Source organism: Apodemus sylvaticus, chromosome 15 (genome assembly GCF_947179515.1).
Source record: "Apodemus sylvaticus chromosome 15, mApoSyl1.1, whole genome shotgun sequence".
Classification (NCBI taxonomy): domain Eukaryota; kingdom Metazoa; phylum Chordata; class Mammalia; order Rodentia; family Muridae; genus Apodemus; species Apodemus sylvaticus.
Window position 1 is genome coordinate 13,548,829 of NC_067486.1, and position 24,209 is coordinate 13,573,037.

The 24,209-nt window shown below is 41.8% G+C and overlaps 2 protein-coding genes across 5 annotated transcripts in view; one reads left to right on the forward strand and one right to left on the reverse strand.

The window, feature by feature from the left end:
* The window catches only part of Gabpa (GA binding protein transcription factor subunit alpha), a 26,189-nt gene extending 12,430 nt beyond the window's left edge, over positions 1–13,759 (reverse strand). For 2 of the 3 annotated variants that reach the window (XM_052157973.1, XM_052157971.1), the window contains exons 1-5: positions 13,175–13,271; positions 9,456–9,558; positions 7,317–7,461; positions 4,131–4,215; positions 2,139–2,384 (exon numbers count right to left, since the gene is read on the reverse strand). In XM_052157973.1, coding sequence (XP_052013933.1) covers positions 2,139–2,384; positions 4,131–4,215; positions 7,317–7,461; positions 9,456–9,532 — 553 coding nt within the window. In that variant the 5' untranslated portion in view covers positions 9,533–9,558; positions 13,175–13,271. Of the gene's footprint in view, positions 1–2,138; positions 2,385–4,130; positions 4,216–7,316; positions 7,462–9,455; positions 9,559–13,174; positions 13,272–13,664 lie in introns of those variants that run through there. The other variant, XM_052157972.1, reaches the window with a different exon arrangement.
* Positions 13,711–20,654, forward strand: Atp5pf (ATP synthase peripheral stalk subunit F6). 2 transcript variants are annotated; one of them, XM_052157976.1, is made up of 4 exons: positions 13,711–13,746; positions 17,526–17,705; positions 19,984–20,108; positions 20,524–20,654. In XM_052157976.1, exons 2-4 carry the CDS (start codon positions 17,542–17,544, stop codon positions 20,559–20,561), a joined length of 327 nt encoding a protein of 108 aa, XP_052013936.1. In that variant the 5' UTR covers positions 13,711–13,746; positions 17,526–17,541; the 3' UTR covers positions 20,562–20,654. The 2 variants fall into 2 exon arrangements, with proteins under 2 accessions (XP_052013936.1, XP_052013935.1); XM_052157975.1 differs by lacking the exon at positions 13,711–13,746 and adding an exon at positions 13,784–13,879.
* Positions 20,655–24,209: the final 3,555 nt, after the last annotated feature.

The following is a 24,209-nucleotide window of genomic DNA, read 5'->3' on the forward strand; positions in this document are numbered from 1 at the left end:
GCCACGGTCAACCAATTCTCTTGCTACCCGAGCTCACTGTGTAGTAGTTGCTGACGCTCTGCTACTGAAGAGTTCTGTGGGCAAGCCAGCAAAGACTCAGGACATTTGGAGTTTTCATGTCTCTTTTGTCCCTTCTCAACAGTTCTTCTCAGATGATTCCTAACTTTCTATCAGAAAGGTCAAATTAACTATTCACACTAGCTTCCAGAAGCCTAAAATAAGTTTCCACTGGTCACAATAAGGAATTGCATGTAGCCGTCCCCTGGCATTTGTGGAGAATTGGTTCCAGGAGGCCACCACTCCTCAGGGCTACTAAATTTCTCAGAGGGAAGTCTCCTTCAAAGTAGTGCAGTATTTGCTTTAAAAGGATACAAGTGAATGCATACAATTTAAGCACTCTCTAAATAAAATAGATGATGTAATGCAGACACTTAAGTAGTTATAATAGAGGGAATACTAAGAGCACAAACTGTCTGATAATTTATTTCCCTAATGCTTTTCTTCTCTAAGGCCTCAAAATGCTAACGAATGTTCTCTACTCTGACTGCAACTTAGCTTATCTAAGCCAACAATAGTGTATATCAAAGATGAACAATAATTCTTTGATGACCAAACTGATGCTATTTGTATTCTTGAGTTTCTCCAAAGCGTCTCGAGAGTCTGAACTGCCTGTAACTCTTCCTCAGTAGCAGCGACACGACAGTTACTTCTGTCTTCACTGTGCCATTGGCTTTGGCTCTTATTTTGGAGTCTTACTATGCAGTCTTCACTGGCTGGGAGCTCAAAACGCTCTCCCTGCCTCTGGCACTGGGGTGCAGAGATTATAAAGATGTGTGTCCCTACACCTAGCATCTGCTTTCCTTACTTCCTTTCTCCTTCCCCCATTCTAGAGGTACAGTCTTGGAATTAGTAATACAATGCGGTGCTCTTCCCCATGTTGCTTCTCTCAAAAAGACTCTGGCTTTATGGATTCAAATTACAATTTCAATATTAATGAACTCCACACAGCATCTGTATCTCTAGCCTGAGATTTGTGGTCCTGAAACTGATTGTGTACTCTTCTTCAAAGTCAAGTGCTAGCAGCACTTTTTCTTAAGAAATTTTTCCCATACCAAAAATGCCATCATACTCTGAATCTACTTTAGATGTCAAGTGCTCGCCTAGCAAGCATAAGGCGTTGAGGCCAAGGTTAAGGAAGGCTTGCTCTGTTCTTCTGTATCATCATTAGCCAGAATTAACCACAGTGCCTGGCATACAGTATCCTTCCATAGATTACATAAATAATGATACTGCAAACCAAATTAGTTTCAAAACTAATTGCCCTAGACACTCAAGCTTGAATATCTTCTCCCATGTTCACAGTCTGTCATCTTCATCACTGTTTTCACCTATCTTTTCCTGGTTACAACCAACGAAACCACCTAGTCTATGCTAATCTGGACAGTATTACTATTGTACAAATGACAAAAATATGCTCTTGTTTTCTCTCCACTCAAGTCACTTTTTCAGTTATTACTTTCACTACTAAAGAACGGGTCTACAGTGTCAGAGATACCTCTTGATCCTGCATATTTCTAGTGCTCTTGCATCCATGCAGTCTAAGCTTGTTCTGAGTGTCTCTTGTTTGAAACAACCTTCATGGAATTATAGTTCTCAGAATAAGCCCACCCCACTTTCTTCAGAGCAGGCTCCCCATGACATCCTTGTTTTGTGTTTTGAGAAGAGTCTGCTACCTAAGCCTAAGCCTCCACTGAGCTCCTGAACTACCGCCTCAACTCCACTTGGCGTTCCTCAAAACATTCAGTTTCATTTCTTTAAGGGTCTAATAACATGCTTTTTATTAGTTATTAATTCAAACCTTAAGACAATTGCCTCTTTTCGATTATCTTCTTTCTCTTCCACTACACCGTGAGCATGCTAAGAGTAGAATTTCTTTTAATAAATCTCTGTATTCCCTAGAACGCAGCATAGTACTTGCTCATCATGTTTTCTGAGTATGTTACAGTTCAAAACTAAGTATATAAAAAAGCAATATTCTTCCTATAAAGTCTACATTTAAACATGTTCTATGATCTCCCAGTGGTGCTTTGTATCACTAATTTAACCTTTCCCGCACCTAGCCCCAGCTGTCTCATTACCATAGGGGATCCCGAGGCGCTCCTGCTCCTTCCTGTAGCCTTCCAGTGCAGCGGCCCATCTCGTCACCTGTTCCGAGGTCTCATCTGAGATGGTGGTAATATGCTTGGTGCCATCCAGAGTTATCACTTGGGCTTCTTCAACGAGATGCGCTTCTGCTTCCGCATGGTGGGCATCTGGATCGATGACCACTTCAACTGTTTCCGCAGTCTTAACAATTTCAAGAATGTTTAACTTTGGCTCAATTCCTAACACCAGATAGAAACAAAAAGTACAAATGTAAATAAAACCTGAAATCACAAAGAAATAATATTTATTTTTCCAAATGAGAAAAAAAAATGTGATGGTCTTGAAATAGTGAGAACATGAAAAGATCCTTATTGCAAATAAATACAACTCAACAGAGACTGTCAAATTAATTTTCTGGTTTTGGTAATTATAATGTGATTAATAAAGAATGTTTAAGTATCGTTTTCCCACAGTGCTGAGGATGGGATCGCAGGGGCCTCACACACATGAGAGCAGTACTCCAGCACCGAGCCAGATGCCCAGCCTAAGGCCCTCGTGTTTAAGGAAACATAGGTGCTGATATGTTTAGAGATAGAGGAGAATCTTGTCTGCAATTTATCTTAAAATAGTTGAAAAATGAAAATGTGTATTGAAGAAAAAAAGTAAAAGCAAATATAATAAAATTTAACACCGATGTAAAGAATATCTAACAATTCTTTAACTTAGTGTTGTAAATTTTAGCAATAACTTGACAAACATTACCTATAATTACCACATGGGAAAAGTGCCACTTATCATAATAGTGAGATAAAAAAAAAAGTATTGACATGAATTAAAAAAACAGAAACCATACTAGAGTGCATAAGTGAGTAGCTACACATTCTAAGGCTGTATAGACTTTCTAAGAAAATTACAGTGAGTCCCTCCCCTATCTCCTGCCCCCCCCCCCCAACACACACACAGATAAGGTGGACTGCATACAGCCCAGGCTAGCCACACTCGCTACAGAGCTTAGGTCATACCACCCTTTTTATCCCGCTGCTTTTGCCTCTCATGTATGAGGATATGAACAACTGTGCTCACCTCTGTCTGCTTTCCTTGGACTTTGTGTGGGTTGTGTGTGTGTACACAGGTGGGTGCATGCACACGAAAATCGGGGTTGATATGGGACATCTTCCTCAGTCTTTCTCTACCTTGAGTCAGGCTATTTCAGTGGGTCTGAACCTTATCAATTCATCTGATTGGACAGTCAACAAGCCCCAAGGATTCCCCTCTCTGCCCCCCAACACCGGGTGTGTAGGTAAGCACTGCTGTCTCCAGCCTTCCACGGTGCTGGGTGTCTGAACTCGGGTCTCCAAGCTCACTCAGTAAACGGTTAACAGATTGAGCCACCTCCTCAGCCCCTTTGCCTTCCCATCCTAAAACTCTGCTGACTTTGCTCAATTAAATTCAAATCAATTAACCCCAACTCTAAAGATGCTCAAGCCCTCTGTTATTAGAGAATGCTTCCTATAGAGAGGAAAGACAGATGAAGTGGGTGATTTATTACTATAAAGAGTCTTGAATGGAGATGTAGTTATGCAAAAACTTAAAGCTATTTCATAAATCAGAATTACATTTAGAAATTACACCCTAAGAACAATGGTATAAAACTGTAATAAGATACAGTATTTGTTCAGGGCAGGAATGGTGGTGAGGATGATAAAAATACCATGAAATTCACATGGAATAAAAATATTTGAAAAAGCAGCTTTTTCTGGTGACTCTCCTTTTTTACAGCTGCTCAGCACTCAGCACTCTGACGTGCAGCAGGGTCCTACACTTTCAGCTTTGCCCTGAGAGACAGGTACTAAGCAAAAGCATGAGTATAATAAGATCACACAAGTTATCTGAACACTCATCTTCAATACCTTTAGCAGACAAATTTTAAAAAAATGGAATGACATAAGCTAAATTTCTCAAAGCTGTGACTGCAGGAAACTCACCTTGGTAAGAAATTACCTGTACACTGAGCTGTACAGTCCCATCTGTTTTCACTCCCTGATCAAACAAGCTTCGGTCTGGATCCAGCTGAACATAGGTAAGCAAAGTTATGTTAGCTCAGTCACAAAGGAAGTTACTGTCTATAGTTTAGAATAAATCACTGCACTGTTTCTGAGCATACTAATTAAATTATAAGAGTGCATTTAATTATCAAAGTTGTCATACATTTATATGCTTAGTTTCACCACTGAGAGCGTATGGAGGACAGCAAAGCCCTAGCAAGTCACTTCTAGCTTCCTGGTACTGAGGACGACAGCCAGGCCTCACATGTCTCAGGACACCTTCTGCAGCCATTGCCTGCCGCTGAAAGACTATTTGAAGTGGCAGCTTTCTATAGGAGCTCTGCAATCTCTGCTGGGACCATAAGTAACACAAGCCGACATTTTTTCATTCTATAAATGCATTAAAAGTACAAAATAATGCAATGTTTATCATGATAAGAAGGGATGTTAATTAGCAGCTGACAATTTAAGTTTGCTAACATTCTCATGTCATATCTCCCTTGTTATTAATGTCACTTATTAAAACTCAGGATTAACTCTAAAGACTCTGTTCACAAAGGTAATACAGCTAAAGGCTTCCTGGCCTGACTCCTGGACCTACTGTAGTCAGATCCACAGCCTTGGAACTCTTGTGCGCTTTCCCTTTAGATCCCTTCTAGTGAATGCATTTTCTACTGTGGCTTACAAATGGAATAAAAACATTTGTGACTTCTGACACCTGATCGCTAGCTTGGAACAGGCTTCTATCATATGCATCCTATGTTTAGATATGTCTGCATATATACTGTTGAATATGCAAATCTCCTATCACTCTCGTTACTAAGAATTCAGTCATAGTATAATCAAAATTTCTATTACTCACAATGTCTTACACATAAAATCTCAGTGTTAAGTGGACTTAATATTTAAGTTGAACAGGAACAAAACAAACTGTATAACACCTTGTATTGACTAAATGTGGCAGTTTCTACTAAATGTAAAATCTTTTCCTGACACTTAAAAATTCTCTTAGCTTCAAAATTTTCCTGAGTCTAGAGGATTATCTACTAGCATTATCCACTAGAAGCTATCTTGAAAAGTAAGCTCTTAGGTCCTAAATGCATATGCACACTAAGACAGTGACAAGGCTCCAGCATGTAATATATTCTTCAAGGAAGTACAACTCAGTGGTTGTTGGACGAACGTTCGACCTGGCAAGTATCTGACGGTTCACAGGTGTTCCCGGCAGCGGTGGCGGGCACTGTGATGTCCAAGGCATGCTTGGACATGAGCAGCATGAGCCAGCATGCTCCCTTCAGGCGAGCAGAGTGGCCAGGAGGGCTAGGAAGTGCCCGGAGACCCAATGACAGCTCTCAAGTCGGTAAGTTACACATACTTCCATTTACTCAGAAGCTCTGACAGAGCAAGTACTTTGTAGGCCTTCTTTCATTTTGGCGAGGCCAGGTATTGATCTTTCACAGCAGAATATTACTAAAACAATGGTAGCTTTTAAAGATTGATAGGATTCAATGGGATCCTTTGGAAGTGTTCTGAAGAACTTAACTCTGTTCTCTAGATATAGCTCACTTTCAGTGACTACTTTCAATTCTGAATTTATGTAGTAAGTATTATGGTTTTAAAAGATTTGTTCTTAACTGTCTGGAAAAGCATGAATAAGGATCTTTATAAAGATACCATTGCCCATACTTGTGGCAGGTGAGCATTAAATAGGAACAACGTCTTGATATGGAACTCTCGGTCATTTTCCACTTCTAGTAAGACCCTAAGTACAAACTGCTTTCAAAAGACCATGTTATCTTTCAATACTAAGAAGAAAACTTAACATGTTGTTTTAGGTACAATCATAGTCCTTGATTTTTTGAGAGCAATATCCAATCACAATTAACATTTACTAGATATATATTGAAAGAAAAAGATTAAACTATGGAAAATGGCAACTAATGAATAAATTCCATTAACATATTTCAATTTATAATAGAATCTTGTAAAATAGTTACTGCAGAAGTTCTGAATTTTTAAAGTAACAAGTCAAAGCTTTCTAATATATTGAAAAAATGGTATCAAAAGGCTGGCAGGAGGATTACAGTAAAGAATAAAGCAAAGCAAAAAATTAAAAAACTGAAAAAATATATTCCTGTTTTATTTATTTATTTATTTTGGTTTTTGGAGAGACAGGGTTTCTCTGTATAGCCCTGGCTGTCCTGGAACTCACTCTGTAGACCAGGCTGGCCTCAAACTCAGAAATCCGCCTGCCTCTGCCTCCCAAGTGCTGGGATTAAAGGCATGCGCCACCACCGGCGTACTAAACTGTTTTATTTATTTATTTATTTGTTTGTTTGTTTGTTTATTTTGGTTTTTGGAGAAAATGTTGGATCAGCTCTTTTTTTTTTTTTTAAAGACAGGGTTTCTCTGTGTAGCCCTGGCTGTCCTGGAACTCACTCTGTAGACCAGGCTGGCCTTGAACTCAGAAATCTACCTGCCTCTGCTTCCCAAGTGCTGGGATTAAAGGCATGCACCACCACTGCCCAGTTGACAAAATATATTCCTATGTTAATGTGAGAAAAATATATAGATCCTAGTATTTGTGAGTTTAAGGAAAGTTATGGAAAACTACTTAAGCAGTCTTACTCCAGCAACCTTACTACCACGAAGTAGTATCTCCTGGGAAAAATGTGGAACAAGTCTGTGAGGATGCTTTAAACATATCATACTACAACGGGAAATCCTCATGCCGTTAATAACAAGAAACAGCAACTAGTATTTACATTTTACTACCAATAAAATACAAAGGAAATAAAAACAATTTAGGCAAGGGATCTCACTTTAAAGGTTAAGAAAACTCACATAAAGGAAAGTTCAGTCAGTCAGCACAAACTTCTTTGGTCTCCAGGGTCAATGTGCTTCCCAATACTCCATTTTTAATTTCATTTCCATTTTAATTTGATTTGGTACTCATGAATATAAAAAAGGAATGAGTGATTTATTATTCATTCATTCCAATTTTATTACTCAACCTTTTAAATTTTAGATACAAGAAATTTGTTGAAAGGATTTTCATTTCTAAGTCCTCAAATTTTATATCATAGATCAAGTCTATTTATAGCTACCTACAGAGATAAGCCTTACCTGAATATCTTGCAGGCAAATTTCATGAGCATCCAAAGAGCACTGCAGTCTTGGTTCTAGCAGTTTCTTTAAATTGCCTATTGGTTCATTGATGTCTATAGCCTGGCTTACACATTCAGCTGGGGCATAGGTCTGTTCCACAATGCTAAATGTTAATGGAGATAAATATTAATAATTACATGTCACCCTAACACTTTGCTCAAAACAAAATCACCAGCAAAGGCATACATGATCTTTAAGACTCTTTTCTTTCCTGCCTACATTCTGAACTCATTTCTTCTTTGATGCTGTGTTAGACTCAACTAGCAGTCTCAATATGAACACTAAATCTCATAGCTAACTTGAAATTTAAAGCACTCTTGAAAACACACTTAATTACGCACACAAATGTTTATGCCAGCACATAAATAAATACTGGAGACACACTATTTAAAGAGAAATGTCTGCCTTTATCTTACAGCTCAAGTTATTTTCAAGAATTTAAAGCTCAGAAACATGGCAATATATTACATCCTTATAAATCTGTACAATTTGCTGGGATGGTGGCACAAGTCTATAATCATAGCACTTGGGAAGCAAATGCAGGAGGACATCCACCATCCTCAGGTCCATGGAGAAACATAAACCAGCCTATGCTATAGGAGCCCCCATAGCAAAACCAACACTGAACCAAACCAAACCAGAATTTTATATACATGATTGCTACTACTCAATTAAGATGTAATAATATAAATCAAATACTTCCAATCTAAACTAACCAATTAGTATAATTAGCCTTACTTGGTGGTATTCTTAGAAAACTATATTGCCTCTCAACACTTACTTAGGGCTCCTGTGTACTGTCATGTCACAGTTCAAATAGGTTCGAAGCCTTGATAAGTAAGTGGACATATTTCTCCTGTAAATGCTTACAGGAGGGCAAGGAAGAGACCGAAAAAGTAGTATTTAAGGAATTAAGTTTCACAGTATATTTACTTTAAATATGACTTAAACCTCTCTAAGTTATCAAAAATATGTATTAAAAATAGGTGTGACATGGGGGCTCAGTAGTTGAGTGCCTTGGGCACAGGAGCTGGTCCACCTGAAGGGTGATCTGAAGCTTCAGCCTCTGCTGGCACCTGAACTCACCTGCACATAGTCACATCCACACACATAATTAAAATTACAACTAAAACTAAATCTCCTAACAAAACCCGAGTGCATATCTGGTGAAATGGCTAAGCAGACATGAGCACTTCCATGTTGAGGCCCAGAGTTCGGACACTCAGAACCCACGAAAAGCCAGGTGTGGCAGCACACAGCCCACCATCCTTCGGTGAGACGGGAGACAGGGCAGGAACATCCCCAGAAGCCCACAGGCCAACTGGATGGGCCTGTGTAGCAGCAAACACAAGAGCTCCTGTCTAAATAGGATGGATGGTAAGGACCAAGACCTGAGGCTGACCTCTGACCTCTGCATGCATGTTTTGGCATGCAGGTGCACACATTTAACCTATACAAACAAGCATATAAATGGATGTGAGCATACATATAGACATGTCATTTTATATTTACATATTTTCCAAAATGATATACTTATGAAATTTAGTGAATATATATACATTTTTTTCTTAAAACATCTAAAGTTTATAAAACAAACTCACTAATGGGTTTAAAATAGTATATTTGGTTAATGTAAAAAAGAAAAAAAATTTTTTGACTAAGTGAGCACTTCTGGCATATTTTTGGCTATAAGCACAGCAGCCTATGCTTTTTAGTTATCTTCTACAGATATTCATAAATAACTAATGTTAAGTAAGTCCAGGTTGAACTAAACTGTCTTTGATGTAAAGTCATCAGCACTTAAACAGTGGGGGTGAGGGGGTGGGGGTATGGGGCAGAAGAGTATCCTTAAGACGGGGGTGGGAGCAGACTACTATAACCACAGGCTCTGGATCAACTAAGCTTACAGCTGCCTGTACTTCAGAAATGCCTTCCTCTCTGAGCTACTAAGTCAGATGGGGATGACATAATCCAAACTCCAATACGTTAATTCTCTAAACCGTGAGATTAGGTTAAAAACAAACGCATTGGCCTGCTCCTTGGCCGTTAACTTGGTATACTAATAATATTAAAATGGATAAATTCAAAAATATCAACCTTTCTTCTGTGCACTCTGGTTTCTCAGTTCCATCGATCTCAATTTCTATCAGTTCTTCTGCTTCTCTCTTAGTCATGGTTGAAGTATTTCAAAAGTTCAGTCCTGGAAGAGTTAAATGTTAATTTTTAAAAAAAAAATCTCCAGATATGAATAAGAGAGCAAAACCGAATTAAATCAGAGGGGGAAAAGGTACTCTAATATGTAAAAGCTCACATACAGCATTTATTAGCCAGTTGTTTAAACAGATGTTTAAAGTGTTAGCCTGATATGGTGACTTCATTACTCTATGTATTGGAACTTGTTGGTGTTGCAGGATATTTGAGCATATTGTGAGTCCAAGATTGTGTTATTTACTGGGGTGGGGGAGGGATGGGGTCTGTATCTAGTTGTAGTGTGGCTCAGTCCTTAGCTTTAATCCCTTTAGCTGGAATATAGACATGCCCTTAGGACACACACCTTTAATCCCAAGCAATGAACGTAAAGTTGTTAGTTGACAGAGGGAAGCACCAGTGTTTGTGATGTCTAATAACATGGCAGACAAAGTGAGGAATCAGAAAGATTTGACAGAATAACATGAAGAGAAAGGAAAGGGAAGCTACGTGAGAGCAGCGTACAGAGTAACAAGAAGAGAGAGGAGACACTTTTACAAAGACAGTTATAGCCAGGCTGAAGAGATAACAAGATAGACATAGGTAAAGACAGAACAGGCTGGAGGATAAGAAGCCAGAAGACTAGAACAGATTGCTAGTTACTCTGAGGCTAAGCAAGGGAATTCAGGAGAGGCTGAGAGAGAAACCAGACTGAATCAGTTAGTGTGGAGAGGAGTTTTGAGCCAGAACAGCTGAGTGAACCAGGCAGCTAGAGGTCAGAAAGAGCTAGAAAGGATGAGTTTATCCAGTGTTAGGTCTAAGAGGCTGAAAACATTCTAGGACTAGATAAGACTGTAGAGATGCTAGAATCTTCCACGGCTAGGCCTAGGTTAGCAGATAAAGGCAGTAAGCCTCTGAGACAACAATTACCTCAGGTGAATTACATGTTGGCCTAGTCTAAATCAGAAAGTTAATTAGGTCATTACAAAAGCAAATGAAAGATACATCAACTATTATTAAAGCAACTTGGATCCAAAGCTGAAGCATAACATGGAGATGGATCACAACTGTTTAGCTAAAAACCTGATTTAATTACATAAAGATTAAAACTCTTGTTAGCAGACAAATCACAGAACAGAAAAGGTATCTATAGCTCCTGAAACTGACAAGGGACTAATAAGCAGAATAGGTCAAATCTTCAATTAACTGATAAAAGGGGAAAAAAGTTAAGACAAACTATCAAAGTTGGCAAAGGACAACACAGAAAAATGAAATTCACACCAAAGTAAATCAACGACTTCAAGGTATGAGGAAATGCACAAATGTAAATCACTCCAAAATGAAATTGAAAAGTAACTCCCCACGTTGTATTTTATTTCCTAGAAAATATGGTCAACATTAGGAAAAACTATAGCATGTACATCTGTGTTTCATGTGTAAAGAACAAAAACCAAATCTGGTTAAAAGTTAAAAACTGCCTTGACACTATTAATGATCCTCTGCTATGCTTGCAGACGGGAGCCTAGCATAACTGTCTCCTGAGAGGCTTCATCCAGCAGATGGAAACAGATGCAGGGACCCACAGCCAAACATCAGGCAGAGCTCAGGGAGGCTTGTGGAAGAGTTGGGGATAGGAATGAGGGAGGTGGAGGGGTCAAGGGCACTTCAGGAAGTCCTCCAGAGACAACTTGGACCTGTGAGGGATGAACCACTAACCTAAGAGCATGCAGGGCTGGACCTAGGCCTCCTACACATTTGTAGCAGCTGTGGGGCTTGGTCTTCATGTGGGACCCCTAACAACTGGAATGGAGGCTGTCTCTAAGTCAGCTGCTTGGCAACAGATCCCCTTCCCCTAACTGGACTACTTAGTCCGGCTTCAGTGGGAGAAGACAGGCGTAGGCCCACTGTGACTGGATGTCCTAGGGTGGAAACCAAAGGGGGGCTTCCCTTCGAAGGAGTAATGGGGTGAGGAGAGGACAGGGAGGGAGATGACTGGGATATAGTGAATGAATTAATTTTTTAAACAGTCAAAAACTGAGCTTACAGGCAGTGGCCATGCCTTTAATCCCAGCATTTAGGAGGCTGGTGACAGGTGCATCTGAGTTCAAGGTCAGCCTAGTCTACAGAGTGAGCTCCAGGACAGCCTATCTGGAATGCCCCTCACTCACCCAAACCCTCCTTCTCATGAAGGGCATGTGAGTTCTCAAAACTACCGGTTTTCATTTTCTTGTAGGTCTGTTGTACAGCTGCCAGAGACTCAGGTTAGTCAGCACTTGGCCTCCCCGGGTTCTCGAACTTACTATCTCACTTAGTACTTATTTAGTCAACTCTCAAGTCTACTGAGTGGGACTACATATCCCTAGGTTATGCTTCTCTGTACTTGGAGTAAAGATAAAATGGACTTAAATCCAGTTGGCATCCAGGTATTCATACAAATACGAAAGAAAAAAAAAAAAAAAACATGCTAACAAGGTGGTCAGTGTCCAGTGGCGTGGGGTACCTAGGACCGGGACAATCAACGGTGGATCTGTATAAATGTTTTGCTCTTGCCAGCAGCAGTCAGACCTATCATTAGCTCGATATACCTGTTTTTAAAAATAGAGGAGGAGAGACTGGGAAGGGGGGCAACATTTGAAATGTAAATAAATAAAATAACCAATAAAAAATTTGCACTTATTTTGCTAGGCGTGGTAGTGCCTTCCTTTAATGCTGGCGCTCCAAAAAAATAGAGGCAGATAGACCTCTAAACTCTAGGCCGGTTTGGTCTACATAGCAAGTTCAAGGTCAGCCAGGCTAGAATGTGACACACACACCCAACACAAACTTACACGTACACACACACAAACACACACACACACACACACACACACACACACACACACGTGCGCATGCGTATTTGTGGAGGGCAGAGGGCAGTCAGTCCTGTCCTCCTTCCACCCGGATTCCAAGGGCTGAACAGTCAGAGCCTTTACCTGTCGAACCACCTCACTCGCCTACCTAAGGATTTAGTTTCAGATGACTGCTTAATCATCTTGAAAGGATGCGTTGGCACCATCCTCTATGCTGTCGACCCTTAAATGCTTATGCTGGTGGAATCCCTTAAACTCCATCGCTGTGCTCACTGCACTACACCAACCACAAAAAGGGGGCTAAAAAGTTGGCAGGGTACATTAACTTTCACTGACATCTTCGGGAAAGAAACGGAAAGTCATCCTATACATTAGAATGGTGGCACCGGAGCGGCTCTGAGACAGTTCCAGTGCGGGCACGGCTGAGTCCGGGGACAGACAGGTCTGGCACCTTCCAGAGAGACCCGGGAGCGCCGGGACGACGCGCGGAAACCGGACCGCGCCTGGCCACGGGCGACGCGGCCGCGTCCCGCAGCGCAGCCCGCAGCCCGGGCCATGCCGCTCCCCGCGCCCCTCCCCTCGGCTTCCCGCACAGCCTCTCCCGCCCCTCCCCACCCGGCTCCCTCAAGTCTCCACGAACGGAAATGGGAGTCACAGCGCCGGGGACCAGCGGAAACAAAACACAGAGGCGGCCCGCGGGGGGGCCGCGGCGGGGGAAAGCCCCGGAACCAGGCCGACCGCGCGGGCCCGCGCTCCCCGCCAGCCCGCGGCCGCACTCACCAGCTCCGGAATCCGTCCCGTGGCCCTCGCCCGCGCTCCAGAGCCGGCTGGGAACGGAGGCGGCGCGGGCTCCAGGTACAGCGCCTCTCCGGGTAAGCTGCGCCGCTCCCGCGAGTAGCAGTATGAGGCCCCGGGGCCCTTCCCGCGGAATCGGCGCTAAGGAACCCCAGCCCCTCTCCCGCCTCCCAGGCACCCCTGGGCCTGGAACTACAACTCCCAGCAGGCTGCGCGACACGAGCGCCCGTGACAACGGGGGCTCACGAGGCACAAACGCCCCAAGGCGCTTTGTTTTACGCGCTCGTATTACCCTACACTACATCCACCTCCCCAACCCCAAGGATCAGGACGCTGACTCCGATGGGAGCTTGAACTAGGGGCCAGGCCAAAGTACGCATGCGTACAGTGCAGTGTTTCCAAGAGGGAGAAAGGGGGTGAAGTTAAGTGTAGGGAAGATGGCGGAGTCTTGGCTGAGGGACCCGGAAGCACTTACCCTCCACTTCCTCCTCCTGTTTGGCTTCTGTCTCACCTAGAGGCGTCCGGTCGCAGACTCTCTTCCAGGCGCTTCCTGTCCGGTGAGCGTCGAACGACTGAAGCGGTGGCCCATAGTGCATTGCGATGGCGGGTAGGCGTGTGTAGGCGGAGCCAGGGCCGGAAGTAGAACGGTGGCGGCGGCGGTGACTCTGGCAGCTCGGGACTCGGTGCAAGGTGACTGGGAGGGTGACTAGGCTAGCGAGGCCTCTTGGGACTGCGATTCTGGGTTTCTTCACGAAGAAAGGGCTGCCCATCACCTTTGCCCTAGTAGGAGAGCGCAGCCCTGTGTCCTTGGCACCTTCCTGGCCAGGCCTGGGGTCACAGGTGACCTCGGCCCTGCTGGGTATTAAAGTTTGCCCTACGCCCAATAAAGAAGGCCGTTGATAACTCTTTTGAGAGCTGGGCCAACAGGAAAGGAAAAAAAAGAAAAAGGCGGGGTGGTGAGCTTGCATCCCGCACGGGCAACCCAAGGTCACAGCCCGCCAGAGAAGCCTGCGAATTATGCAGGAGCAGGTCGTGCCTCCTAAGACGGAAAATAGCAACAGTGATATCCTAAACGTTTGCAACCCATCTAGAAACTATGCTGCTAAAACAGCTTTGTCGATTGACTTTAATGATTAGATACTCACAGGCAGCAAACAGATTGGACTAGCCTTTGGCTGAGCTGGTCAGTCAGCCACGGTGAATAGAGCTATGCTCTTTCCCAAGGCTACACCTTTGGGTTTGAACTTTTTTCCCCCCTCCATGATTTTCCTGATATTTTTAATATCAGACCCCTAACAAGCATCTAGCTAGCACCGGATATTAATTCAGTACAGAATTTGTCACAGATGCTGTTTTACACTTATGATGGCATTTGTCTTCTGTGTGATAGTGAACAGATCACATTCTCTGTTTAATTTGAAAGAGTGAAAGGCAGTAAAGGAGAACCAACAAGTAGTTTTGGTAAGAGAGTATGTGTTCATTGTTTGGACGACTGAGTAGGATTTTGAAGGCCAGTATACATATACATGTATGTTTGGGATTCAGCAAGTACGATATTAGAAATTCAAATTGCAAATCATTGTTTCTTTATTGAAAGTGGAAACGTATATGGCCTGTCTTGTAGAAGAAATGACTGTCTTTGTAGTTAGATTGGGAGCAGGTTGACTGTAGAATGTTTGGTAAACAATTACCTCTTTTTTTGGATTTGGTTTTTCGAGACAGGGTTTCTCTGTGTAGCCCTGGCTGTCCTGGAACTCACTCTGTAGACCAGGCTGGCCTCCAACTCAGAGATCCGCCTGCCTCTGCCTCCCAGAGTGCTGGGATTACAGGCGTTCACCACCACCGCCCGGCACAATAACCTTCTTTAGATATATTTTTTTAATCATCTATAAGCAAGACTCAAAGAACACCCTCCCCTAACACTTAGAGAGTATTTCCTGAGTGTGCAAGATGGGAGTGTTTTGCAATATTTTTAGGGATAAAGAAGTATTGCTACCTTACTGATATGTCTTAAATGTGTTCTTTGATTTCTAGAATGAGTTGGGTGATGGTTTCTTATAAAGTCTTTGTTTATTTACCTGTAGCTCTTTCACCTGAATAATTCTCTGGTAAATTATGAATGACATGATTTCTTCAAATATTTTGTTTTTATCGTGATCGGTGAATGAAAACTCACAGCTTATTTGATTTTTTTTTCCAGCAGTACTAAATGTTATTCTAGGTTTGTTGGAGTTGGTACTATTGACACTTTAAATTAGATAACCCTTTGAAGTGAGGACGGGGAGGATTGCTGTTTGTCATGTTGTAGGGAGTATAGCCGTGTGCCCAATCTCTACCCACTACAGGCCACCTTCATTCGATGAATTCAGGACAACCAAAATTGTATCTGGACAATAAATGTGCCCATGGAGAGGCAATTAGACACTCTCTCCCTTCACATATATTTAATAACCATCCTGCCAGTCAGCTGGCTTATAGTCAATATATTTCTGTCGTCTGTCCATCCATCTGCCCGTCTATCTATCCATCTATCTGTGTGTTTATTTGGGTGTGCGTATATATGTAGACACTTGTGCATGTGTTTCTCCGATGGCCAGGGTCAGCCTCCACTGTCACTCTTCAGGTACGATGCACGTTGCTTTTTGAGACAGGGTCAGTCAGTGTCCACGATCTTGCCAGACTAGGCTGCCCAGTGAGCTCCAAAAGGGTTGCCTGTGTCTGCCTCCCAGTGCTGGCATCATAAGCTTGATACCAGTCCTGGCTTCAATAAAAACGGAACAAAACTCCTAGGGCTGGGAATGAAACCATACCCCTCCACCACCACTTTTGTAGTTGTTGATATTACTAAATTCAAGACAAATTACTTTGCCAAATTAACGTAAAGATTTTTAAATTCTTGTCCGCACTGTCTCTCTTATGAACTAGCAGCAGTGTTCCATGGTTCTCTCTCATTTAGTAGCAGTGATGGGTCAGCAGGCAGATATGCTTGGTGAGAGCACCGGAAGCTGGCATAGCAGGGTCTCTCCTCAGGGGGTCGAGTGCCCTTTGTCACTGCCATTCAGAGAAGCCCTGAGTGTGAGACACTGGACATAAGGTAGTACAACAGTTACTATAGATGTGCGCTGGGCGATGGGGTTGGTTTATTTCAAGTTTACACTTACTGTCTAATGAAATGTCTGGAAGCTATTCATTACAGTTGTCGCCCTTCTAGTGCTATTTCACTAGCGTTTGCTGAGCCCTTTCATTTTATTAACTAAGTCTAGATGGGAAGAATTTTTTTGTCCTAAGTTTCAGCCTCTATCTCTTCCTATTGGACCTCTTGCTTGGATATACTTTTGTAATTTGGAATACTTTTGAATTCTAATCTTTAAATTTCTATTTTACTCAGGCCTCAACAAGAAAATCTTCTCCTTTAATGTATTTATCAATGTTTTGAGCTACAGAATTATTATTATTATTCAGAATTGCTGTTGTTGTTGTTGTTATCATTATTATTATTAATTATATTTTTTGGGTTTGGTGTTTTCGAGACTGGGTTTCTCTGTATAGCCCTGGCTGTCCTGGAACTCATTCTGTAGACCAGGCTGGCCTCGAACTCAGAAATCCGCCTACCTCTGCCTCCCAGAGTGCTGGGATTACAGGCGTGTACCACCACCGCCCGGCTAGAATTACTTGTTTTAGCTTCAAGGGTCTGAGGAGTAGAGAGGCTTTAAGCTCGATGTTTAAACTTTTGACTTAGACCCTCAGTAAACCCTTTCTCTGATGAGCTTGTATCTCTCTGTTACTGCAGGGCTCACTTGGCCTTTCAGCTGTTTTTCTTTGCTGTTTCTTTTGGAAGTTGATTGGTTAGACTGTTAAGTGGCTAGGATCCTGAGTCAATAGCAGGCCAAGCTGTTTTCCTTCCTGTGAGCCTTGAGTGGAAACTTCAGCCTCTCACTCCTGGCTAAGACAGCTGTCTTGATTCTCTTTGTCCCTTTGAGAGGTCATGGAAACTGGCACAGTATAGGCAGTTTGTCTTTTCCTGCTGGTGACAAGCAGTGTTCTTAAACAGCCTCAGGCCTGAGATTTAGATCATGGGAGAAAAAAAAGTATTACCCTTTATTATTATGTGTTTTCTCTTCCCTTTTAACTCTAGAACTCTCAGCTATTCCCAGGTCCCAGGGCCTGCTGAGAAGAAGGAAAGGCCTTGTAATGGAAGGGTTACATGACTGCACAGACATAGCTTGAGTTCTGGTGTAATTTAGTGCTGTAATCTAATTCATAGAATTAGGTTCTCAGCACATGATGTAGTTAAGGTGTTTTATGAAAAGCACATTAACTTCTTATGTTTCTGTAGTACCAGAGACTCAACCATGATTCTTCAGAGGATCTTCAGGCTCTCCTCTGTCCTTCGGTCAGCAGTCTCTGTGCATTTGAGGAGGAACATTGGTGTTACAGCTGTGGCCTTTAATAAGGAACTTGATCCTATACAGAAACTCTTCGTGGACAAGATAAGAGAGTACAAATCAAAGCGACAGTAAGTGGGTAGATGACAAAGCACATTGTGAATGTAAATGTTCACAGTCTGGCGGTTCCTCAGAAAACTGGGCACGACACTTCCTGAGGACCTGGCTATACCACTCCTGGGCATAAACCAGAGGATTCCCCAGCATGTAATAAGGATACATGCTCCACTATGTTCATAGCATCCCTATTCATAATTGCCAGATGCTGGAAAGAACCCAGGTATCCCTCAACAGAAGAGTGGATGCAAAAAATGTGGTATGTATACACAATGGAGTACTATTCAGCCATTAGAAACAATGAATTCATGAAATTCTTAGGCAAATGGATGGAGCTGGAGAACATCATACTAAGTAAGGTAACCCAGACTCAAAAGATCAGTCATGGTTTGCACTCACTGATAAGTGGATATTAGCCTAGAAAATTGGAATACCCAAAACATAATCCACACATCAAATGAGGTACAAGAAGAACAGAGGAGTGGCCCCTGGTTCTGGAAAGTGTAGCAGTATAAGGCAAAACCAGAACAGGGAAGTGGGAAGGGGTGGGTGGGAGAACAGGGAGAGGGAAGGGGGCTTATGTGACTTTCGGGGAGTGGGGGGGCCTGAAAAGGGGAAATCATTTGAAATGTAAATAAAAAATGTATCGAATAAAAAAAATCTAAAACAAAAAAAAATAGTTGTTTTAAAGACTGGACAGGTAAGTGGGAGTAGGAGGGTTATAACTTTCAGGACAGAAAAATATCAGGTAAGGTATAAAAACTAGAAAGCATAAAATTTGTTTGGAGGATTACACACTTTCGATCTCAGAGGTATAGGATACGGGAGGAGAGTGCTCAGTTTTAAATATTAACTTTGTAGGTGATGATCTCGGGTTACAGTGTTATGCTGGTATTATGTCAGCCTGACACAAGTCAGGTTTGAGTCATCAGAAAAGAGGTAGCCTCAGTTGAGAAAATGTGTCCATAAGCTAGGACCATAGGCAAGCTTGTAGGGCATTCTCTATGGAACGGCCCAGATCACTGCGGGGACACGCTGGACCAGAAGTCGTGCTGTCCATGAGAAAGCAGTCTTAGCCAGCCTTATGGACTAAGGCAGTAACAGCGCCCTTCCATGTCCTCTTCAGCAGCTCCTGCCTTCAGGTTCTTCACTGCCTGAGTCCATGTCCTCACGTTCTCTGATGATGAGCAGTATATGGAAGCTTAAAGCAAGATCAGCCTCTCCTCCCCACGCCGCTGTGCTGGCTCGTGGGGTTTCTTCATAACAGTAGTGACCTAAGACAAATGTCAGAGGCCGCACCCACCTTGATCGAAGCCTCAAGCTCTCTAAACTTAGCTAACCAGGCAGTCATTAAAAGTCTTGAGGACCTGGAAATAGTTCAGTTGGTTAAGAACTTGCTGCATAATAAAGAGGGGCCAGAGTTTGGATCCCCCATACCAGTGTCAAAGCCAGATGCAGTAGCCACAGCAACATTTGCCCAGTCTGATGATTATCCCTGAGGTCTTTCTGGCCAGCCAGTTTAGCCAGTCCACGGACTTAAGTTCAGTAGGAAACGGTGTCTCTGAAAGGGAGGTGGAGAGATAGAGCTAGAGAGCTAAAGTCACCAGATATCCTCATCCACCTCTGGTGTTCACACGTGTATACAGTACACAGCTTCAGAAGCCATGTATTTGTAATAACTCTTGTTATCTCATATTTAATGCATACCTTTTGCCTGTGTGTGTGTCTGTTTGTGTGTGTGTGTGTCTGTGTCCGTGTACCACAGTATGCCTAGTAGCTATGAAGGTCAGAAGAGTGTAGGTTCCCCTGGAAGTGGTGTTGATGGAGGGCTGTGAGCACACTGGGGAGCGGGAGTGGAAGCTAAGTCCCGGAGTCAGCCCCTCCATCATTTATTATTTAGCAGCCCCCAGGCTTAACATTTCAGGCCTCCAATGGATTTTGGTGTGCAATTTTTGTTTTATTGGTTTGGGTCTTTTTCTTTTCTTTTTAAATCTGAACTACATCATCTTCCATATACTGCAACTCAGAACATGAGAAAAATCTGATTAGTAAGTGTTTTTGATGCTAACAATCCTTGAGCGTTGGAGATTTGTGTGAAGTTACCTCATCTTTGAAACCTCGGTCTAAAATAATTTGAATTGAGATGCAAATAGAATAGTCATTTTTTTAACCCCTTCTTTCCCCCCACATGTGTACCTTATTAAGATTTGATGATAAAGAGTAGTTTTAAGTTTTTTGTTTGTTTGGTTTCATTTTAATTAGTGCATAAATTAGTTCTCTTTGTTCAATTAGGGCATCTGGAGGACCTGTTGATATTGGCCCAGAGTATCAGCAAGATCTGGACAGAGAGCTTTATAAGCTTAGACAAATGTATGGCAAAGGAGAGATGGATAAGTTTCCTACCTTCAAATTTGATGGTAAGTCTTGTCACAAACGACATCTGGGGATTGCTATAGGTAGAGAACATGTCTGTTCTTCTCTAGAGCTAGGACCTCGCTCCTGTTAATGAACATGCTCTGTCACTCATCCTTAAGAGGTTTTGGGGGCATTTGGAAGTTAAGTGACAGTTACATGTGAAGTTCGTATAGTGTGGAAAGCACTGGGATCACTTCATGAATCATGAGACCTTCCTCATTTGATTGGTCTAGTTACACAGCACATGTATGTAACAGAATAATAGAGAGCCCCGCTCATAGAAGGGGTTGAAAGTTTATCAACTGTTGTGTTTCTCTGCACATGTTTAAAAAAAAAAATCTTATTGGCAAATTTCAGCATGGTACCTAATCTTGTTATTGCAGTCTGACTAAGCCTGAAATATTTCCCTCTTTTTAGATCCCAAATTTGAAGTCATCGACAAACCTCAGTCCTAAGGAACATATAAAATCCATGTGGTAATTTGTCATGAATTAGTTGTGCAACTAATCTGAAAAATTCAAATAAACATTTATTTCATGGTTATCAAATGTCCTTTAAATTCTTTGGTGATAGGTAGTGTGTGCCTAGCAGTGCTTTGCCTCTTGTTTCTAAATCCTTTCATTCTGGTAGACCAAACCAGCTGGAGATGTTGGGCAAATTGGGTAAAATTGTCTTCTCCCTAACCAGACTCTTCCCAGTGTGCAATGCTGTCCTCTTGAATAGTAGAGATTATCACCTAAGGGAATGTATGCTGGGAAGGAAGGATTGTGTGTCTTCTGGAAGGAGTGGTTTTACATCCTTTGTCATGGCTTTCTTAGGAAACCTGTAAGATAATATGTACAGGAATGTCTGTTGTGTCTTAACTACTGTCAGCTTGAGCTGGAACCCCTCATTTTTGCCTATGGGATATATGGATTCATGTATGGATTCAGGAAAGATGGAGGCTTGGAACCAAAGGCCCTGAAAGACGTACTATATAAAACGACCTTATGCCCAGCTGTAAAAGAGCCAAGAGGGATTCCCTAGGGATGGGTAAAGTAGGAGCTTTTACATCAAGGTTCAGCAACTGTAGATGGTACGCAAGGAAGTTAGACTTCTAAAGGGAAAGTGCCCGTGTTTATTAAACTTTTAGCTACCTTGTGGGCAAATTGGAGAATAAGAATCCTCATACATGTAAGGTCTCTAGCCAAGTTATTCTCTGTCTGTTTTTTTATGTCTCCCCAGTTCCTCTCATCACTAATACAGCTATACATACTTAAGCTTTTATGGAGTGCAGGAGTGGGAGACTAGAAATCTCAAGGGAACACTGAACACTGTCTTCAAGTAACAAAGGGATATTCGTACTCAGACCAGTCATCATTTTTTGTAGAAGGTGCAACACTTCAGTCACTGAGCAGGAGAACAGTCCTGTTAACACAATTACATAAGTCAGTCTTTGTGAATACAATTTATTTCTTTGCTATATATTATATTGAAGTCTAGAAGGATACATTTTGGATCTTTAATTACTTCAGGTGATTCAATGGTTTGAATTCAATTAAAGGACTACTTTTGGGGAAGAAAAATCAGTTTGAAAATGAATAAAATGAGATAGTATCATGTTCCTGTAATCAAAGCAATTGGGACTTCAAGACAGGATTTGGAATTCAAGACCAGCCTGGGTTACATATTGATACCCTGTTTCAAAACAACAGAAATTGAGTAGCAGTAGTTAAGTATCATGGGAACATGTTCATTTTTTTGTGTATCTTTAAGAACATTAACCACATTAAAAATAGAAAATTGATCATTGAGAAGATACTAAAAGTATCTTTAGTTTTCAATGGGGCCTTTGCCAACACAATGCTCATTATTTTAAGAGCATTTTTTTTTTTAAGAAAGTAAAAAGGCATAGTATGTTTTTTGTTTGTTTTTATTTCTTCAGCTTTGAGGAAGTAAAACATAACCAACCAATGATAGTCCACCTTAAATTTCTTTACCAGTTACTACAGCTATAATGTTCCAAATTTTACTGAACAAGAAATGAAAAAGATTTAAGAACTGTGTGGATAAGGCTGGAGAGATACGTCCATAGTTAGGAATCTGCTCTTCCAAAGCGCTTGAGTTCGATTCCCAGCACTTACAGAGGCAGCTTCCAAGCATTGGAACTCCACTTTCAGGACGTCTAATTCCCCCTCCTGATGTCCAGGGGCACCAGGCACCCGTGTGGTGCAGACACATGTAGATAAACCACCCATATATAAAAATGAATTGTATGGAAATGGGCAACTAATTTCTAAAAGGGAAAGTAATTTTTGTCCATCCTTAGTTCATGTAGTAATAATTCATAGACCATAAACTGAGTTGTATCAGAATACAATGTTTTATTAATACTCTAAGTAGATGCTTACATTTAATCATTCTTTATGCTTCAGATATTCAGCATTTTTAGAAACTTTTCATGTCAGATACTACTAAATACCTTAGGGTTTATGAAGACCTGTACAGCATGGGTCTTTTCTCTGGGTTTCAGGTTGGTAGAGATGTCAGGCATACACATACCTACCTGCACTGTAACACAGAAATCAATAAATACCACAAAAGGATCACATGCCATTGGAATTCAGAGACAACTTACAGCTGGAAAATGGGAGAAGGCTATCTATCCCACAGAGAGTTGAATTTGACTTGTCTGTCAAGAGTAAATAGGATTTCCATAGCTTGGGGAAGTGTTACAAATGTATCCAAAAGGACAGGATAGATTGTAAAGACAGAGTTCAGTTTGCTGAATAATAAGGCAACAAAAGAAAGTGGGCTGTGGGTTGGTTGTGTATAAAAGTCTGTTGTATCTTTGTTTTTAAATGCTAAAGTTTGACAAAGATAGGTTTGGGGACCAGGATGGGTGAGGTGGGTGACCTAGAGATTCCTGAGGAGAAGGTGAAGAGAACTGGAGAACTTAAAATGAAAGGAAAGTGTGAGCTGTGGGCCAGGTGATGTATTCAAAGACCCCTCCAGTAACAGCACTGCACACCTGAGCAGTCACTGACTGTGAAAACAACAGGCTCCTCTTTATAATGTCTTGGAAGGGGAATGAGAATTCACATTCCCTTAGCCCCAGCTTCTGACATACACAAAACACCCAGTAAGTAGTTTACCCTTTTTTCCCTGACTTTAGAAGTTGGCAGGTATCCAAGCTGAGAAACAACTGCGCCTTTGATTGTAACCTGCTGTTGCTGACTGCAGGTGTGAGGGAGGAGGAGTTTCCTGGGGTTACTGAACAATAGGTGCGTGACTTCCCCCTCTGTTGAATGGGACTAAAAAGTTGAGCTGTGCATAGCTATTTTTATAACATGAACTTTAACCAAACAAAGTGAGTCGTAGAATGAAGGAAGTTCTTTGTGAAGTTGTATTGAAAAATAAACATCCAGACTTAACTAAGTTAATCCCCACCCCGACTAAAAATAAGTTGAATCTAGTTATAACAGTGACGATACTAAAACAAAACTTGCTATCATAGTTTCTAGACCTTTGTTACACTTTCACTGTGGAAAAATAAAATCGTGTTCTAGAAACTACTATTAGGTTTTTGACACAATGCTTGAGTTCAAGTCTCAGAAAACAGCAAACGGACAAGTCTTCATGGCAGTGACTCCCAGATAGACTTAACTAGAAGATTAGTGTGCACAGTTAGGTCTTTCAGGTAGAAAGCATTCTTTATACAATGATTTCTGTGTAGCTGTATACAGTCGTTCAGTAAGAATGTATAATAGGTGTTTGGCACAGCCTTTGTTAGATGTTTACACTGCATAAAATGAACCTTTAGGCTTCACTGTCTTAAAAGGAAGCTCTTATCTGTCAATGAAGGTAAGGCACTACGTAACTGTCCTCTCACCACGGGGATTTGTGTCATTTAAGTTGATGCAGTTGGTCTTGTAATGCTCTGTGGGCCTGAAGAGGCATCCTTGAGAGCTGCTTGTCTACTTGGCACTGCAGAAGGATAGCATTCCTCCTACCAAAGCAACTTTCACTCACAGCACAGGCAGGATTCACCCTGATTTCTTACCACAGGTGTCTTTGTCATTTGCTATCAGGAGCTTGGTGTATCTGTGGGCAGATCCCATCCG

Excerpts from the sequence above, each read along its gene's own strand:
- Atp5pf (XM_052157976.1), top strand. The coding sequence starts at position 17,542 with ATGATTCTTCAGAGGATCTTCAGGCTCTCCTCTGTCCTTCGGTCAGCA. Across the intron at positions 17,706-19,983 it reads GAGTACAAATCAAAGCGACA|GGCATCTGGAGGACCTGTTG; the intron begins GTAAGTGGGTAG and ends TTGTTCAATTAG. Across the intron at positions 20,109-20,523 it reads TCCTACCTTCAAATTTGATG|ATCCCAAATTTGAAGTCATC; the intron begins GTAAGTCTTGTC and ends CCCTCTTTTTAG.